Genomic DNA, 19121 nt, shown 5'->3' with positions numbered 1-19121 from the left:
TTAGTCCAAGGGAAGCCTATTCCTATCAGCTTCACCCTCCCAACACCCAGGAAGCCACGTCCTGTCTCGGGTCATTTGTTGCGGACAATCCCTGCCATCAAGCCCCACGCCAATTTTGTGAGTGGTTCTCACTGAGCACGCTGTCTTCCAGTGTGAGTGGGCTGTGCTGTGTGTGGTCATCCTGGGACGCTGGGTGCTGGTATTTATATTTTTAAGGGAGGGAGCGTCAGGGTCTCCTGTAACCTAAGCTGCAGGGAGTTAAGGGGGCATTCAAAGGTGTGCTGTAAGGACATGGACTAGAGACTGGGCACCTGGGCTGAGTACCTGCCTGTTGCCAGGGCGCAGGGTGGGTGGGCTTTGTTACTGTCAACAATGGGCCCAGAATCCTCTGGGGCCACAGGTAGGCATGGAGACTCTGAGGCAGGAGGCTGCGCAGCCCTACGTCCGCTCCAGCACTCTTGAGCGCAGCTTCCCCGCACCCCTCTACAGGTGAGATCTTGGCCATCCCCCAAACTCAGGGACCCGCTGAGAGATTTCTGGGATCACAGGACCAGGCTGGCGTGCCAGTGCTATTTTCTGTGAGCCTGAGCCCCAGTGCCACCTCCCGACCCCTCACCTGCAAACACAGGAGGACGGGACATACCCACATACTCTGCCCCAACAGGCAACCGTGTTACTGAAATCATTCAGTAAGTCCCCATGCAGGTGTGTGACACAGCTGACTCTTCTGGTGACCCAAGGGACATCCTACCACAGCTTCTCCGTGCTTCCAGGGCTACAAAAATCTTTTGAGACAGTTAAAGTAGCCCAGGCTGGCCTCAGACCATGTAGCTGACGACTTCTGTGTCCGCTTGTGTAGTCTGCGTAACCCAGGCTAGCCTGGAACTTGCAGTCCTGGGCTTCCTGGCACTCATGCCTTCGTGCTCTAGCTGCACGCGGCCTCTTCCAAGCTTCCCTCTCCTTGGGAGGACGTCGGTGTTTTGACGGAGTCGAACCCCTATCCTACAAGGCACACCTTAAAACTCCTCAGCAAGAAAGATAGGCCGCTTGAGGTTGGGGGAGGGGGGACTGGGGACACGTGATCCTGCACTCATTACCGAGCCATCATTTAAACAATGGGACGTGAGGCAGCCCAGGTGGCGCATGGTAGACTGTTATGTCAGTGCGGCTCCTCACTACCCCGCCTGGGGAAGGCGGAGGACCGGCCCAAGATCGCCCACCTTTGTCTACTTGCGCTCAACCCTCCTGCCTCAGCCTGCAGGCCCTCGATGGCGCGCACGCGCCAACCCACAGTCCCCGCTGAGCCAGCCCTGGCCGCGGTGGGCGGACACCGTGCTTTCCGTCCCCCGGAGCCTCCAGGTGATCACGCTAGGCAAGGTCCAGCATCTAGCCCAGCGCGGTGGCTCGACCCCACAACCCCTCGGGAGCCCGTCAGAGCCATTTCACTCGGCCAGCACATCTCCAGCCCTGCGAGGCTTCCTGAAGGAAGTGACCGGCGAGTGCGGGCTGCTACACCAGACTGCAATCCCGGGCTCTCCTCCCTCCTCTGCAACTGTCCAATCACCCCCACACCCGGGGAGTCTGAGGCAGGAGGATTGCTGCAAGGTCTAAGGGCAGCCTAGGCGACGGTGTGAAAACGAAAGGAAGGGCCAGGGACGGTGCGCCTGGTGGGGGTTCGCGGCCGCCCTTGGCGCTGGCACCAGGTGAAGCCGCCGCTCGCCCGCAGCGATGCGTTTCACTCCCTGCCCGGGCCCCGCTGGGCGCCGGCCGTGCGGCAGGCGGTACGCTGGGAGTTCTCGCCCGCGGGCCGGGACGCGGCGGGCCGGCTGCGCTACACCGGGCTGACCACGGGGGACCCGCGCGAGGCCTGGTTCACGCTGCCCCGCGCGCCCGACAGCGCCCACCGCGACATCCTAACGCGCTGGCTTGGCTGCTACACGCACAGGCGGCGGGAGTTGCCCGCAGGTGAGTGACGTGGAGGGGGGCCGGGCAGGGAGACTGACGACCCTAAGCGCCCGCCCCGCACCCCCGCAGACCTCGCGCAGCGCCTGCAGGAGACCGCCTTCTACGACCCGGTGGTGCCCGCGCAGTCCCGGAGCCCGGCCACGCGCTGGGGCTGCATGCTCTGGAGGGACCGGCCGCTGCGTGGCCACGAGCGCGGTGAGCAGGCGCGGGGTGGGGGGCGGGCCCTGGTGCGGAGCAGGTACATCTTCGGAAACACGGGGTCCAATCTCGGGGCCGCGGGAAGGGCAGGCGCTCCCGGAAGCACCGGCCTCGGAGATCCTAAGCTGACGCGCTCTGGCCCGCAGTGCTGAACCGCGGTCGCTTCGGGGCGGAGCCGCCCTGGCGCTGGGACTACGTGCCGGAGCTGTCCGAGCCGCAGCGCCCGCGCTTCGCACGCCTCCCGGAGCTGCCCCACCGCGCGCACGCGCAGCAATAAAGACGACAACGTCCTCGGAGCTTCCGCGGCTCTTTATTGTCCCCGCGCCCGCACGAGGTCCACGGAAGCCCGGCTCTGCTTGAGGGGCGCCCCGCCGAGCCTGGGCGGGAATCTGGTACCCGAGGTGCCAGCCTGGTCCTCGACGGCGCCGCATCCGGCTCGGCGCTGATATCCTGGGTTCCCTGCACGGCAGGCGTGGGGGTTGGGAAGGCCCCGCGTCGCCCATCACTCACGGCTCCGTAGACGGATGGGCCACACGAGGATGCTGCAGAGCGCTAGGGCCGCGGCCACGGCCACACCGCCCGTCACCGCCACCATCACCCAGTGGTAGAAGCCCACGCAAGCCTTGCAGCAGAGCTCCGAGCTGCGGATGGAGCGTGGACACGGCAGGATCAGGCCACGCTCCTGAGCCTCCAGCACTGGGGGTTGAGGGCGACCAGACTGTTCCCTCCTTCTGGGTTGCACCCCTGCATTATCCACCTGCACCAAATTCAGTCCACTCACCTGGTCCCCATTCCTATCCTACATTCCGTCCTCGCCTCAGCAGCCGCCAGGGGGCGCCGTGAGCCCGAGTCAGCGCCTTCCCGGGCATGAAGCCCAGCCTGGTTCCCATCTCCCTGGGGTCAAAACCCACGTCCTCTCAGCAGCCCACCAGACCCTGGCCCAGCTCCAGCCATTCCACCCTCTGGACGCGGGGTACTCACGGGCACGGGTGCAAGCTCTGTACCGCCATGACCGCCAGCCCATTGGCCACCTTATCCGAGAAGCTCATGGCGCCATACACGAAAGCTCCACTGTGCTGGGGGGACAGGGCAAAGGGGTCAGCGCCTAGGCCCAGTGGCCCGCGCCCCCTTCCCGCCCCAGTCAGCAGCCCTACCGTGTGGGGGCCGATGAGGTCCGCAGTCATTGCCAGGGAGGTAACAAGGATGGTGGCGCAGCCTGCGCCCAGCAACACAGCGGCGCCGTACACGGCTACACCTAGATGACCGGCCAGGGCCACCCAGGCGGCGAAGGCAAGTACCACAAGGAGGCCAGCGAAGTAGGTCATCTGGAAGGGGCAGAGCCGGCGTCAGGTCAGTCCCACGCCGCTGGTCTCAGCCCCGAGAATGAGGCCCGAGTGGGACAGGGCAACAGTTAACAGGAACCTCCCCCCCCCCCCAATCAGGAGCCCAGCTGTCCACTCACGTTCCTCCCGAAGCTCCGGTTGATGGGCTTCATGAGGAAGGAGGACAGGAACCCGCTGAGGTACATCACCAGGGGGATGGTGGCAATGAACTTCTGTAGGGTCAGAGCCGGGCACAGGTGTTCCAGATCCGTCCTGTCTCCTCCCCTGTCCACCCAGCCCGGCTCACCTTGGGGAGGCTGAGAGAGTAGGTGAGGTACATGGCTATGTAGGTCTGGGACAGGTTCACGATGAGCCTGGTGGTCATGTACAGCACGCCCACCTGAGGTCAGATGGGGGGGTAGGACAAGTCAGAGGTTACAGAAGCACTGGGGAAGGCCTTCCACTGATTCATTAGACCTCACTGCTCAGCAGACCAAGAGCAGACATCTTTGCTTGATTAATTATGTCTGTCCTGAGTGTTTTGCCTTAAATGCATAATGAAGGTGGATTAGTAATGCCTTCCCCCTCCCCGTGAGCTGGAAAATGGATTGGTAATTTCTGGGCTGGCTGTGAAATGAAGATTAGCAACTGAATGTGAACTTGATTGGTAATGTCTGGCATAGACATGATAGACGGGAAATGCCCCGCCCCCAAGTGTAGCCCAGTGGGCTGGCTCAAAGGAGGAAAGGACCTGGGCAGGAGCGTCCACCATACCTGGTAGAAGGCAGGTTCCCGAAGCCAGTGAGTCCACACTAGCGGGGCCCGAGAGGCAGGGGCCAGCAGAGGGCTGTGCTCGTTAGGTTCGTCCCCGTGCGTGCGTGCCCGGCGGGCCTCGCGGGTGCCCAGATGGAAGAGCAGCGAGGCAGCGGCGCCCACACCCACCACCAGCAGCGCCAGGTTCTGGGGAGCGGGAGCGGGTCAGCGGAGGGGCTCGGGCTGGGAGAGGGACGGAGGGTCCACCTGCCCCAGCTCACCCGGAACACCGGCACATCCTGCATGCCCAATTGGTCACCCACGTCCACGTCCAGTCCGGGTCGCGGCGAGCCCTGCAGGTGCAGCAGGAGCCACGCAGCACCGAACACGGTGATGTTGGCCACCACGGTGAAGGCATACCTGGCAAGCGAGGGCGGGGGCCTGAGCACAGAAGCCAGGCAGGGGTGGGTGAGCCCCACCCAGCCCTGGGCCTGGGGCACCATGTGTGTCTCCTAGGGAAGCCAGGGTGGTGGACAAGCCTACTATGGAGATGCTTCCAACCCTGGCTTGGAAGCTGGGGGTCATGGTTAGCGGTAGAGTGACAGCCTAGAACCCACAGCAAGGGCTGGGGTGTAGTCAGTGAGCACACTGGCCCAGCATGCAGCCGGCCCTAACATCCACACTGAAAATGTACACGGACCCTGGTGTGGACCCTTTTCCTCTCTGAAAGGAAGTGCTGCCAGTTTGTCTCTCCCTGTTCATGGTAATGAACAAAGACACTGGCTCCTGTACAGCCAGGTATGGAGGTCACATCTGTCATCCCTGCACTGGCCAAGGTAGAAGGATCACCATGAGCTTGGGGCAGCCTGGTTTAGAGCAGGACCCTGCTTCAACTCAAGCAAAAAGATATTTGGGGGCTGCAGAGATGGCTCAGTGGTTACAGTGCTTGCCTGCAAAGTCGAAGGAACCAGGGTTTGATTCCCTAGTACCATCTTAAAGCCAGATACACATGGTGGCACATGTGTCTAGAATTTGTTTGCAGAGTCTAGAGAGCCTGGTGTCCTCATTCTATCTGCCTCTCTCGGTCTTTCATAAACAATTTTATTTATTTTATTATTATCATTATTATTTTGGTTTTTCAAGATAAGGTCTCACTGTAGCTCAGGTTGACCTGGAATTTACTATGTAGTTTCAGGCTGGCCTTGAACTCACAGTGATCCTCCTACTTCTGCCTCCCAAGTTTTAGGATTAAAGGCATGCGCCACCACGACCAGCTAACAATTTTTTTTAAAGGTATTTATTCATGTCAAGGGTGTTGAGCTGTGCCTGATATACAGCAAGCACTCAATAAATGCCTACTATCATCACTTCAGAATAACAGCCCCTAGCACCTCAAGCATGTGTGAGCCAGCATGGGGCCTGTAAATCTACCACAGGGTATCCCTTCCTTTCTGACTTAGAATAATGAGGTTTTGGGAAGTAGGGTAGGGAAATCAATGTGAATTCAAGGTTACCCTGAGACTACATAGTAAATTCCTGGTCAGCCTGGTCTAGAGTGAGATGCTACCAAAAAAAAAAAAAAAAAAAAAAAAAAAACAGGAAAGAGAAGAGAAAAGAAAGGGGCTGGTGAAATGGTTTAGCAGTTAAGGTGTTTGCCTGCGAAGCCTGAAGACCCCAGGTTCAATTCCCCAAGACCCACATAAACCAGATACACAAGGGGGCATATGCATCTGGAATTTGTTTGCAGTGGCTAAATGCTGTGGTACACCTATTCTCTCTATCTGCCCCCAAAGTAAATAAATATTTAAATTTTTTTAAAAAGAAAGAAAAGAGGGCTGGAGAAGATGGCTTAGCAGTTAAACGCTTGCCTGTGAAGCCTAGGGACCCTGGTTCGAGGCTTGATTCTCGAGGACCCATGTTAGCCAGTTGCACAAGGAGGCACACACATCTGGAGTTTGTTTGCAGTGGCTGGAGGCTCTGGCTTGCCCATTCTTTCTTTCTCTCTCTGCCTCTTTCTCTCTCTATCTGTCTCTCTCAAATAAATAAATAAAAATAAACAATTTTTTAAAAAAAGAAAAGAAAATTCCCTCTGTTTCTGCTTGCAAATAAATAACTGGAAAAAAAAAGGACCAGAAAAATGGCTTAGTGGTTAAGGCGCTTGCCTGCAAAGCTAACAACCTGGGCCACCCATTCAATTCCCCAGTACCCACCTAAATCCAGATGCACAAAAGTGGCTGGAGGCCATGGCACACCTATTCTCTGACTGTTTTCTCTCTCTCTGTTCGCAAATAAGCCATATTATACACACACACACACACACACACACACACATATATATGTACATACATACATATACACATACACACATGACCTCCAGTGAGAATGAGTTACAGGAAATGCCTGAGAAACATTTCAAAAGAATGATTATAAATATGCTCAAAGAAGTCAAAGAGGAAATCAAAGGAATGAAAGAGGAAATCAACGGAATCAAAGAGGACACAGGACACCAATTTAATGAAATACAGAGGTCAATACAAGACATATATAAGGAAATAGAAGTAATAAAGAAGGGCTGGAGAGGGTATAGAGGTTAAGGCATTTGCCTGCAATGCCAAAGGACCGAGGTTCAATTTCCCAGGCCCCACATAAACAGATTCACAAGGGGCACATGTGTCTGGAGTTTGTTTGCAGTAGCTAAAGGCCCTGGTGTGCCCATTCTCTCTCTGTCTGTCTCCTCTTTCTCTCTCTCTGTGCTTGCAAATAAATAAATAAGATTAAAAACAAAGACTTGTTTAAAAAAAGAAATAATAAAGAAAAAGAATTACTAGCAATGAAGAACACAGTCAATGAAATAAAAAACTGTAGAAAATCTCACCAGTAGAATGAAGGAGAGGACAGAATATCTAAACTAGGAAACCAGGTGGCAGATCTAATACAGTCAAACAAAGAGAAAGACAAACTAATAGGAAAGTATGAATGGGAATTTCAAGATATTTGGGATACTATGAAAAGATCAAACATAGGAATTCAAGGCATAGTAAAAGGAGAAGAATTTCACTCCAAAGGCATTTTCAACAAAATCACAGAAGAAAACTTCCCCAAAATTGGGAAAGAGGCACCAATGCAGGAATCCTTTAAAACACCAAACAGACAAAACCTGGAAAGGACCTCTCCTCGCCATATTATAATTAAACTACCAAACACACAAACCAAAGAAAACATATTGAAAGCAGTTAGAGAGAAAAATCAAGTTACCTACAAAGGCAAGCCCATCAGGATCACAGCAGATTACTCAACACAAACTTTAAAAGCCAGAAGGGCTTGGAGTGATGTGTTCCAAGTTCTGAAAGATAACTGTCAACCAAGGTTACTTTATCCTGCAAAATCTCCCAACTAAAAAAAGCCCAGGCCCAGATATATTCACTGGTGAATTTTTCCAGACCTTCAGGGAAGAACTAATACCATTGCTTCTTGAACTTTTCCATAAAAGAGAAAGAGAAGGAATCCTACCAAACTTCTATGAAGCCAGCATCACCCTGATACCAAAACCAGGCAAAGAACAAAAAAAGAAAATTACAGACCAATATCCTTCATGAACACAGATGTAAAAATTCTCAACAAAATATTGGCAAACAGAATACAAGAATATATCAGAATGATCATTCATCCTGACCAAGTAGGCTTTATCCCAGAGATGCAGGGATGGTTCAACATATGCAAATCAATAAATGTAATACATTATATAAATGGACTGATGGACAAAAATCCCATGATCATCTCATTAGATGCAGAGAGAGCATTTGACAAAATCCAATCCCTTCATGATAAAAGTCCTACAGAGACTGGGAACAGAAGGAACATATCTCAATAAAGACTATTTATGACAAACCTACAGCCAACATATTACTAAATGGGGAAAAACTAGAAGCTTTTCCACTAAAATCAAGAACAAGACAAGGGTGTCCACTGTCCCCACTGTTATTTAATATAGTACTGGAAGTCTTAGCCATAGCAATAAGTCAAGAGAAGCACATAAAAGGGATACAAATTGGAAAGGAAGAAATCAAGTTATCATTATTTGCAGATGACATGATTCTATATATAAAGGACCCTAAAGACTCTACCAGCAAATGTTAGAGTTGATAAACACTTATAGCCATGTAGCAGGATACAAAATAAACACACAGAAATCAGTAGCCTTCCTATATTCTTACAACACACACACAGAGGATGAAATCAAAGAAACACTCCCATTCACAACTGCATCAAAAATAAATAAAGTACCTTGGAATAAACCTAACCAAGGAAGTGAAGGATCTCTACAATGAAAACTTTAAAACACTCAAGCAAGTAATTGCAGAAGACACTAGGAAATGGAAAAAAATTCCTTGTTCCTGGATTGGAAGAATCAATATTGTGAAAATGGCAATCTTACCAAAAGCAATCTATACATTTAATGCAATCCCCATGAAAATTTAAATGGCATTCTTCATGGAAATAGAAAAAACAATCCAAAAGTTCATTTGGAATCACAAAAAAATCTCAAATATCTAAAACAATACTGAGCAACAAAAGTAAGGCTGGTGGTATCACCATACCTGATTTTAACCTATACTACAGAGCTATAGTAACAAAAACAGCATGGTACTGGCACAAAAGCAGACATGTAGATCAATGGAACAGAATAGAGGACCCAGATGTAAGTCCGGTTAGCTATAGCCACGTGATCTTCGATAAAAATGCCAAAAATACTCACTGGAGAAAAGACAGCCTCTTCAGCAAATGGTGCTGGAAAAACTGGATATGTATCTGTAGAAGGATGAAAATAGATTCTTCCCTCTCTCCATGCACAAGAATTAAGTCCAAATGGATTAAAGACCTTAACATCTGACCTGAAACTCTGAAACTGCTAGAGGAAAAAGTAGGGGAAACCCTTCAACATATTGGCCTTAGCAAAAACTTTCTGAATATAACCCCAATTGCTCAGGCAATAAAACCACAGATTAACCACAGGGACCTCATGAAATTACAAAGATTTTGTATGGCAAAGGACACTGTGAATAAAGCAAAGAGGCAACCTACAGAATGGGAGAAAAGTCTGCCAGCTCTATATCTGATAGAGGATTAATATCTAGGATATACAAAGTACTCAAAAAATAAATAAGAAATCAAACAAGCCAATTAAAAAATGGGCTATGGGGCTGGAGAGATGGCTTAGCGGTTAAGCGCTTGCCTGTGAAGCCTAAGGACCCCGGTTCAAGGCTCGGTTCCCCAGGTCCCACATTAGCCAGATGCACAAGGGGGCGCACACGTCTGGAGTTCATTTGCAGAGGCTGGAAGCCCTGGCGCGCCCATTCTCTCTCTCTCCCTCTATCTGTCTTTCTCTCTGTGTCTGTCGCTCTCAAATAAATAAATAAAAACTTAAAAAAAAAAGGGCTATGGAACCAAATAGAGAGTTCTCAAAAGAAGAAATATAGATGGCATATAATCATCTAAAAAAATGTTCAATATCCCTAGTCATCAGGGAAATGCAGATTAAAATTATGTTGAGATTCCATCTTACTCCTGTCAGATTGGCTACCATCATGAAAACAAATGATCATAAATGCTGGCAAGGATGTGTAAAAAGAGGAAACCTACACTGTTGGTGGGAATGCAATTTGGTCTACCTATTGTGGAAATCATTGTGGAGTTTCCTAAAACAGCTAAAAATAGATCTACCAATAGATGACCCAGCTATAGCACTCCTTGGCACATATCCTAAGGACTTATCTCATTACCTTAGAGACACTTGCTCAACCATGTTTATTGCCACTCAATTCACAATAGCTGGGAAATGGAACCAGCCTAGATGTCCTTCAACTGATGAATGGGTAATGAAGATATGGCACATTTATACAATGGAGTTCTACTCAGTGGTGACGAAAAATGAAGTTATGAAATTTGCAGAAAATGGATGGGTCTGGAAAGGATTATACTAAGTGAGGTAACCCAGGCCCAGAAAGCCAAATGCTGCATGTTCTCTCTCATATGTGGATCCTAGCTACAGATGATTGGACTTCTGTGTGAGTATGAAAACTCAGTAGCAAAGGCCAGTAAGCTAGAAAAGAGATATAAAGGGAAGAGAAAGGGGGGGGGGGACTTAATAGGATGGGGTGGTGGTTTGATTCAGGTGTTCCCCATAAACTTAGGTGTTCTGAATGCTAGATCCCCAGCTGATGGAGATTTGGGAATTAATGCCTCCTGGAGGGAGTGTATTTTGGGGGGCAGGCTTATGGGTGTTACAGCCAGTTTCCCCTTGCCAGTGTTTGGCACACTCTCCTATTGCTATTGTCCACCTTATGTTGGCCAGGGGGTGATGTCCACCCTCTACTCATGCCATCGTTTCCCCCTGCCATTGTGGAGCTTCCCCTCAAGCCTGTAAGCCAAAATATACCTCCTTTTCCCAGAAGCTGCTCTCAGTTGGGTGATTTCTACCAGCAATGCGAACCTGACTACAACAGTAAAGGGTACTGAGGAGTGGGATTATTGCTAGACACCTGACTATGTGGCTTTGGCCTTTTGGAGCTGATTTTCAAGAGGAATGTGGAAGGATTTGAAACCTTGGCCTAAGAGACAACTTGCAGTGCTGTAAGTACAGCTTGATGGACTATTCCGGTCAGAGTTGAAAGGCCTGAATGCAGTAAGAACTGTGGGCTATGAGGTTTGGCTTATGAGGGTGAGAAACAGTGTTGCTTGGACTGGGCTAGCAGTCTGTGTAAAAAAGCTTGCTGCTGGGCTGGAGAGATAGCTTAGTGGGTATGTGCTTGCCTGTGAAGCCTAAAGACCCCAGATCGAGGCTCCATTCCCCAGGACCCACGTTAGCCAGATGCACAAGGGTGCACATGCATCTGGAGTTCGTTTGCTGCAGGCCCTGGCACACCCATTCCCTCTCTCTCTCTACCTCTTTCTCTCTTGTCACTCTCAAATAAATAAAATAAATAAATAAATAAACAAAAGCTTGCTGCAATGCCTGTGTCCTAAGAAGTTGTGTAGGGTTGGTTTGCATAGAAATGAACTGGTGTGAGCAGAGGAATATGGCACAGAACAAAATCTTTAAAAAAAAAGAGAGAGAGACTGATTGAGAGGGGGAGGGGATATGATGGAGAGTGGAATTTCAAAGGGGAATGTGAGGGGAGGGAGGGCATTACCATGGGATAGTGTAAATAAAAAAAATAGCTGGGCATGGTGGTGCACGCCTTTAATCCCAGCACTCGGGAGGCAGAGGTAGGAGAATCGCCGTGAGTTCAAGGCCACCCTGAGACTACAGAGTTAATTCCAGGTCAGCCTGGACTAGAGTGAGACCCTACCTCAAAAAACCAAAATAATAATAATAATAATAAACAAATTTTAAAAATTAAGTTAAAAATAAATAAATAAAAAGGCCAGGCCTGACATGGTGGCCCACAGCTGTGATCCCAACTCAGGGGCTGAGTTCGAAGGATGGCAAGTTCCAGACCAGCATGGGCTACACAGGAAGTTCAAGGTCAGCCTATGCAACTTAGCAAGACCCAGTTTCAAAATTTTGTTTTAAAGACAAAAAAGGGGGGCTTATGGGGCAATGACCCAGTGGTTAGAGACACTTGCCTACAAAGCCTCCTGGCCAGGGCTTAAATCCCTGTACCCACTGAAAGCCAGATGTGAAGTGGGGCATGGGTCTGTGAGTCCAACTGCACCAGCCTAGCTTATCTGCTGTTCCTCTGCATCTGGCCCTTACCTGCAAAGCCTAATAGACCCGGTTCAACTCTTCCAGTACCCACATAAATCCAGATACATAAAGTGGCACATGTGTCTGGAGTTTGTTTTCAATGACAGGAAGCCCTGATGTGCTCATTCATTCTCCCTCGCTCTCTCTCTGCTTGCAAATAAATAATTTAAAAAACAAGATAGGGGCTTGCAGTTAAGGCATTTGTGAAGCCTAAAGACCCAGGTTCAGTTCCCCAGTACCCACATAAGCCAGATGCTCAGGGTGGCACATACATCTGGAGTTCATTTTTTTGCAGGGGCTAGAGGCCCTGGTGTGCCCATTCATTAGCCCCCCCACACCTTGTTCTCTAATAAATAAAATCAATATTAGCCATATATAGTGGCATATACCTTAATCCCAGCACTCGGGAGGCAGAGGTAGGAGGATTGCTGAGAGTTTGAGGCCATCCTGAGACTACATAATGAATTCCAGGTCAGCCTGGGCTACAGCAAGACCCTACCTCAAAAATAAATAAATAAAATAAATATTCAAAAAAAAGGTGGGGGCTGGAAAGATGCTTAGCAGTTAAGGCACTTGTCTGCAAAGCCAAAAGGACCCAAGTTCAATTCCCCAAGACCCAAGTAAGCCAGATGCACAAGGTGGCTCATGTATCTGGAGTTTGTTTGCAGCAGCAGGAAGCCCTTGCATGCCCTTTTTCTCTCTCTCTCAAATAAATAAAAATAAATATATTTTAAATATTAAAAATGAAGCCAGGCATGGTAACACACACCTTTAATCCCAGCACTTAGGAGGCAGAGGTGGGAGGATCACCGCGTTCAAGGTCACCCTGAGACTACATAGCTAATTCCAGGTCAGCCTGAGCCAGAGACCCTACCTCAAAAAACCAAAAACTAGGGCTGGAGAGATGTTTTAGTGGTTAAGTGCTTACCTGTGAAGCCTAAGTACCCTGGTTTGAGGCTCGATTCCCCAGAACCTACATAAGCCAGATGCGCAGGGGGCCACATGCCTCTGGAGTTCTTTTGCAGTGGCTGGAGGCCTTGGCGTGCCCATTCTCTATCTACCTGCCTCTTGCTCACTCGCTCACTCTCAAGTAAATAAACAAAAAAAATTTTTTTTTTTTTTAATTTAAAAAATTTTTTTTGTTGTTCATTTTTTATTTATTTATTTGAGAGCGACAGACATAGAGAGAAAGACAGATGGAGAGAGAGAGAGAGAGAATGGGCGCGCCAGGGCTTCCAGCCACTGCAAATGAACTCCAGACACGTGCGCCCCCTTGTGCGTCTGGCTAACGTGGGTCCTGGGGAACCGAGCCTCGAGCCGGGGTCCTTAGGCTTCACAGGCAAGCGCTTAACCACTAAGCCATCTCTCCAGCCCCCCAAAAAAATTTTTTAAGCCAAAAACTAAGTAACTAAATAAATAAAAATATTAAAAGGGTCTGGAGAGATGGCTTAACAGTTAAGGCACTTGCCTGCAAAGCCTAACAAGGCATGATTGCATCTCCATGTCCCACGCAGCCAGATGCAGTGATGCAAGCATGCAATGCCACACGTGCACAAGGGGGCGGATGCATGTGGAGTTTGTTCATAGCAGCTGAAAGGCCCTGGCATGCCTGTCCTTTCCTTTCCCTTCCTTCCTTCCTTCCTTCCTTCCTTCCTTCCTTCCTTCCTTCCTTCCTTCCTTCCTTCCTTCCTCCCTCCCTCCCTCCCTCCCTCCCTCCCTCCCTCCCTCCCTCTCCCTTCCTCCCTCTCTCCGCCTTTCTCTGTCTCTCTCTCTCAGTGTGAAGTAAAATAACATAAAAAATAATAAAATATTTTTTTAAAAGGGCTGGGCATGGTGGCACACAACTTTAATCCAAGTACTTGGAAGGCAGACATAGGAGAATTGTTGTGAGTTCAAGGCCATCCTGAGACTACAAAGTAAATTTCAGGTTAGCCTGGGCTACAGTGAGACCCTACCTCAAAAAAAATTTTTTTTTTTAATGGATGAGGACAGCAGGCAGATGTAAGCACTAGTGTCACTTGTGTGTGGGGGGGACACTGCACAGATGCAGCTGAGTGATACCCAATGCTACGCTGACAGCCCCATGCCACCCTCCCAACCAGCCTGGCTCAGGTCTGTTGCTCCACCCCTGGGTACCTGAGGGCTGTGAGTTCTACTTTCTCATGGTCACTGGTCACCAGCTCTGGGATGAGGCTCAGATGGGCAATCTGTGTGGCAGCCCAGCCAAACTGGAAGATGACGATGAAGGGTCCATAGTAGAGCAAGGCGGCCCACTCCGGGGTGGCATCCCCACAGCCCAGGCACGGGCTGAAGATGAAGGGGAAAGACAGCAAGACGCAGAGGGTGCCTGTGACAACAGGGGCATGTCACACAACAGGGCCTTCCTGCACCAGCTCAGAGCTCACAAGGGTAGGATAGGGTTAGACACACTCAGAAATATACCCAGCACCTCCAAGAGAATGCAAGAGTCTCCCCATGTCCCACCAGGTCCTGCCTCCTCCCCCACCCCATCTCTTTCCTGCCCCTGGCTTCCTCTGTCCTCCAACACAAGAGGTTCAGTCCTGCCCAGGGCCTTTGCATTGGCCAGTGTCCTCTGTCTGCATCTCTTTCTTTGTATCTTAGCAAGGTGAGGTCCTCACAGAAACCCTCCTCAACCCGTCCCTTGGCCAGCAGACCCCTCCACTTGCTGCACCCACACTGGCTCTTCCCACACATCCATAATCCCTGTGTGTTGGCTTGTGTCCCACTAGCCTTTCCCGCCAGACTGTGGGCTCTACGAAGCTGGTAAAGGTTCCAGGTTGGCCTCAAACTCAGTGATTCTCCTACTTCTGCCTCTGGAGTACTGGGATTAGAGTGTGCGCCACCTCACTCAGCACCCATCACCTCATTTTTTTTTTCCAAGGTAGGGTCTCACTCTAGCCCAGGCTGACCTGGAATTCACTATGTAATCTCAGGGTGGCCTCGAACTCACAGTAATCCTACCTCTGCCTCTCGAGTGCTGGGATTAAAGGTGTGCACCACCACACCAAGCCCATCACCCATTTTTAAGAGGAAACTGAGGGCTCTTGAATGAGCACAGAACCCACCAGAAGGGACACTGAGCCTTGATCCCCCAGCACAGAGACCCAGGGGGCCCCTTGCCTCGCCTTGTGCCAGACTTCCCTTTTGCCTTCTCTCCCGGAGGTGACATCACTATGTGGCAGGCCTCTGCCCACCTCAGGATGGGAAGTGAGCCCTGACCAAGCTGGCCACAGCACAGTCCTGGGACCTGGGGGCTGTCCCGGGGAAGCCGGACCATGGACTCTACCCAGAGACCGCATTCCATGCTGAGAAATGCTGCTGTTATCGAGGGCCAGGTTAACCATTGTCAACCAGACTGCCTGGCTGGGTGACTTCACAGGGAACCATGGCATCTCTGGGCCTTCTTTTCCAAAACTGAAAGCAAGGCCAGTTCCTGCTTCCAAGTTGACACAGAAAGCACTAGTGTTCAAACAAACGAGACTCTGTGACACTGTGAGCCACCTCCTGCCACATACCCTCCCACAGTTCTCTGCATCAGAATGCCGTCTTCCATACTCCTACTCAATCCTCAAAACCCCAGAGCTAGTAACCTCTCTTCCTTCTAAATCTGGATCTCCTCTTTTAGCCCCAGTTCAAAGGAGGGTCACAGGACTAGAGAGAAGCAGGTGGAGTCAAGATATTTTTGGAGGTAAAACTGACAGGAACTTCTGATTACATGGGAGAGAAATGGAAAAAAAAAAAAAAGGAGGGTCCCTGTCTTGCTCTGAGAGACCTCCTGGACTGGAGGAGACTCACGGGGACTTAGTAAAGGAGTACACCCATCACCACCTAAACTCAGGGCAACACAGAGAAATGGGCACTGTTGCCAAGGTGCCCTTCACTCATCGCCTGATCAGGTCATACAAGGGGCCACCCTGGTGTCCTCTCCTAACCGAGGGTCTCTCCATGATACAAAGGGAGACACCCATCCCCTGGGCCACTTCACCAGGTCTGCAGTCTCTGTCCCCACTCTACAGCTGAGGGACCCTTCCCAAACTTCAACAACCCACCTACTCCACAGGCACAGGTCATATACCTCAGGGCCTTTGCACATGTCTGGCTGGTGAGGCTGTGACCTCAGATCAGCTCTGATCCCCATAGCAACCAAATAGGAAGGAATCATACTATTGTCCCTGGTTTGTTTATTTCTGATCAGACTGTGACCACAGCAAAGCCAACAACTTGCCACAAGCCATGGGGGGAGCTCTACCTTGCAAAAAAAAAAAAAAAAAAAAGCCAGGCATGGTGGGGCACTTGGGAGGCAGAGGGGGCAGAGGTAGGAGGATCACTGTGAGTTCGAGGTCACCCTGAGACTACAGAGTGAATTCCAGGGTCAGCTTCAGCTACCTCAAAAAACAAAACAAAGGAGTGGCCTGTCCCCTCCCTGCAAGGCCAGAGCAGATGCAGGAGGATCTTCTCCTCACAGGGGCAGGACAAGGCTAATCTGGGAGGCCCCTGGTGGGTGGGGACAGGAGATGGTGGAGGCAAGCCAGGGCGCAGCCCCCTTATGGGTGGGACCAACCTCCTTCCTCCCTGGCCCCAGCAGTGTGCCCCAGGCCCAAGGTGTCTCACAGTGCCATGGGCAACTTAGGCCAGGTAGCACCCTTGAGACCCCACAAGGTGGCACAAGACAGGACAGGGATAGACTGAGGAGGTGCCATGAGGACAAGCCAGCCTGGGGAGGGTTCTGTTCTGGTCTCCCAGGGGCCAGGCAGAAGGAGGGTCCCAGCAGCAATCAGACAAAAAAGGACTGCAAACCATCCACCAGCCACCCATGGGAAAGTCAGACGAGGGAAGCAGGGCAGGACAGACAGAAGGGACACAGGGATCTTAGGCAGATGAATCAGATGGTCAGACAGATAAGAAGGCCAGTGGACAGATGGAGGGCTGGGCTAGAGCACAAGGCCATGGCATACCAGTCAGAAGGGGGTCGCTCAGGGGTGAGTCAGAGGGAGAAAGTCTGGACCACAAGATGCCAATCAGAGGAGGGAGGTCCAAGCCATGTATGGCAGTCAGGAGGAAGAAGTCAGAGCCATGGCATGGCAGTCAGAGGGAAGAGGCCAATCAGTAGAGAGACCCAGACCAGTGCGGGCAACTGGAGAGGGAGGACAGGACTATGGTATGGCATGAGATGGCAATCAGGAGGAGGAGGTGAGGCCCAGGGGAGGAGGTCAGAAGGAAGAGGTCAGGTCCAGGGAAGGCAGTCAGGAGGAGGTCAGGTCCAGGGGAGGTGGTCAGGAGGACAGGTCAGGGGAAGCAGTCAGGAGGAGGAGGACAGGTCCAGGGAAGGCGGTCAGAAGGAGGAAGTCAGGTCCAGGGAAGGCAGTCAGGAGGAGGTCAGGTCCAGGAGAGGTGGTCAGAAGGAGGAGGTCAGGTCCAGGGCAGGCGGTCAAAAGGAGGAGGTCAGGTCCACGGGAGGCGGTCAGAAGGTGGAGATCAGGCCCAGGAGAGCCGGTCAGAAGGAGTAAGTCAAGCCCATGGGAGGAGGTCAGGCCCAGGAGAGGCGGTCAGGAGGAGGAGGTGGCCAGGCCTCGGGGAGGCCGGGGCAGAGGGGGCTCACCCGCCAGGTGCCAGGCCTTGCGAGGCCCGCAGCGCGCGCAGCGGGCGCGGTCGGCCTCGAGCCCCACGAGCGGCGTGCACAGCCCGTCGGCCACCTGACCCAGCAGCAGCAGCAGCCCGGCGCCCCGCGAGCTGTAGGCACGCACGGCGTGCAGGTAGAGCAGCAGGTAGGTGAACCACATGCTGGCGCACAGGTCGTTGAGGAAGTGGCCCACGGCGTAGCTCAGCCGCGCGGCCAGCGACAGCGGCGGCCTCGGGACCGGGGCCGAGCAACCCGGCCGCCCCGGGCCCACGTCGCCGGGCGGCGGAGTCATGCTCGGCTCGGGCCCCCGCGCGCCTCTGCCGCCTCCCGGCCCACGGCCCGAGAGACTGCGGCATGGGGCGGGGCCGCGGCGGCCGCCTCCACCAATAGGAACAGAGCGGTGTGCACGGCCTGCCAATGGTAATGAGGAGGGGGCGTGGCCTCGATGTCAGCCCGACCTCCACGCTGGGCTACCGCGCGGTCCTAAAGCCAAGCTGCTACACGATTTTTCTTTTTTTTTGGTTTTTCGAGGTAGGATCCCACACTAGCCAAAACTCTGTAGTCTCAGGCTGACCGCGAACGCACAGCGATCCTCCTCCCTCTGCCTTCTGGGAGCTGGGATTAAAGGTCTGCACCACCACGCCCGACCCCTATATAATCTTTAAGAAAATTTTTTTGAGGTTGGGTCTCACTGTAGCCCAGGCTGGCCTCCACCTCACTGGCCATCCCTCTACTTCAGCTCCCTGAGTGCTCCCATTAAAGACACTGAGCCTGGCTCTTTTTATTTTGAGTGTCTCGTTAAGTTGCCTATGTCAGCTTTGAACTCACACCATTGCCCCAGACTAGCCTCCAACTCTCAGTCCTCCTGCCTCAGCCCCCCAAGTAGCTGGGAGACTACAGGCCAGTGCCACCAGGATGGGCTTTAGAGGATCTTTTCACTGTGGTCGGTCTGGGGTGAAATAGAGAAGTGACACCATTGTCTGCCGCCCACCCAGACTCAAGCCAACACCCTAGCCTGGTTGAAACACACCCCACAGGCCTGGGTGTGATGCGGACACATGTCGGGGTCAGGTGCCTCCCTGACCCACAGAGACACAATGGGAGGCTAGGAGAACTTATTAGTACTAATTAATTAGTAATTACAGATAATAGTAGCGCTCTGCCTTATAACACCCAGCTAGTCTTTAACGAGCTCTGCTGGTGCCAAGCTCCCCACGTGTAAAGCTCCAATTTTCCACCCACTTTTTTGGGCCTGCGGAGAAGCAAGATGAGAGGGAAGGAGCAAGGTGCTGGAGGCCACTGGGTGAGTCAGAGACTCAGATGCCTAGGTCTCTTCTCCCTCCCTCACTCCCAGGAGTGGGTCATGTGACATTTGTGTTGACAAGTTCCTCCTCTGGGTGCCAGGTAGTCCATCCACCCTCATCCATCTTCTGAAATTTTATTTATTTTTTTTTGTTCTTCTTTCTTTTTTTGGTTTTTCGAGGTAGGGTCTCAC

General features: G+C 51.7%; 2 protein-coding genes across 2 annotated transcripts; one reads left to right on the top strand and one right to left on the bottom strand.

Annotated features, from left to right (window-relative positions):
- The first annotated feature begins 406 nt into the window (after positions 1-406).
- C15H19orf71 (chromosome 15 C19orf71 homolog) lies at positions 407-2440 on the top strand. The gene is made up of 4 exons (XM_004654714.1): positions 407-489; positions 1727-1965; positions 2035-2160; positions 2310-2440. The coding sequence occupies exons 1-4, from the start codon at positions 407-409 to the stop codon at positions 2438-2440; spliced, it is 579 nt and encodes a 192-aa protein (XP_004654771.1).
- Positions 2441-2454: 14 nt separating this feature from the next.
- Mfsd12 (major facilitator superfamily domain containing 12) lies at positions 2455-17918 on the bottom strand. The gene is made up of 9 exons (XM_045134721.1): positions 17606-17918; positions 14122-14332; positions 4520-4658; positions 4260-4445; positions 3793-3885; positions 3626-3718; positions 3318-3488; positions 3145-3239; positions 2455-2804 (listed from the first exon to the last, which is right to left on the bottom strand). Exons 1-9 carry the CDS (start codon positions 17916-17918, stop codon positions 2666-2668), a joined length of 1440 nt encoding a protein of 479 aa, XP_044990656.1. The 3' UTR covers positions 2455-2665.
- Positions 17919-19121: the final 1203 nt, after the last annotated feature.

The sequence above is a fragment of the Jaculus jaculus genome, chromosome 15 (assembly GCF_020740685.1).
Source record: "Jaculus jaculus isolate mJacJac1 chromosome 15, mJacJac1.mat.Y.cur, whole genome shotgun sequence".
NCBI lineage: Eukaryota > Metazoa > Chordata > Mammalia > Rodentia > Dipodidae > Jaculus > Jaculus jaculus.
Note: the sequence above shows the minus strand (reverse complement) of the source record. Positions and strands in the feature narration are given on the sequence as shown.

Excerpts from the sequence above, each read along its gene's own strand:
- C15H19orf71 (XM_004654714.1), top strand. The coding sequence starts at position 407 with ATGGAGACTCTGAGGCAGGAGGCTGCGCAGCCCTACGTCCGCTCCAGC. Across the intron at positions 490-1,726 it reads TTCCCCGCACCCCTCTACAG|CGATGCGTTTCACTCCCTGC; the intron begins GTGAGATCTTGG and ends GCTCGCCCGCAG. Across the intron at positions 1,966-2,034 it reads GCGGCGGGAGTTGCCCGCAG|ACCTCGCGCAGCGCCTGCAG; the intron begins GTGAGTGACGTG and ends GCACCCCCGCAG.
- Mfsd12 (XM_045134721.1), bottom strand. The coding sequence starts at position 17,918 with ATGACTCCGCCGCCCGGCGACGTGGGCCCGGGGCGGCCGGGTTGCTCG. Across the intron at positions 3,886-4,259 it reads GGGAACCTGCCTTCTACCAG|GTGGGCGTGCTGTACATGAC; the intron begins GTATGGTGGACG and ends ATCTGACCTCAG. Across the intron at positions 3,489-3,625 it reads ACCGGAGCTTCGGGAGGAAC|ATGACCTACTTCGCTGGCCT; the intron begins GTGAGTGGACAG and ends TGCCCCTTCCAG.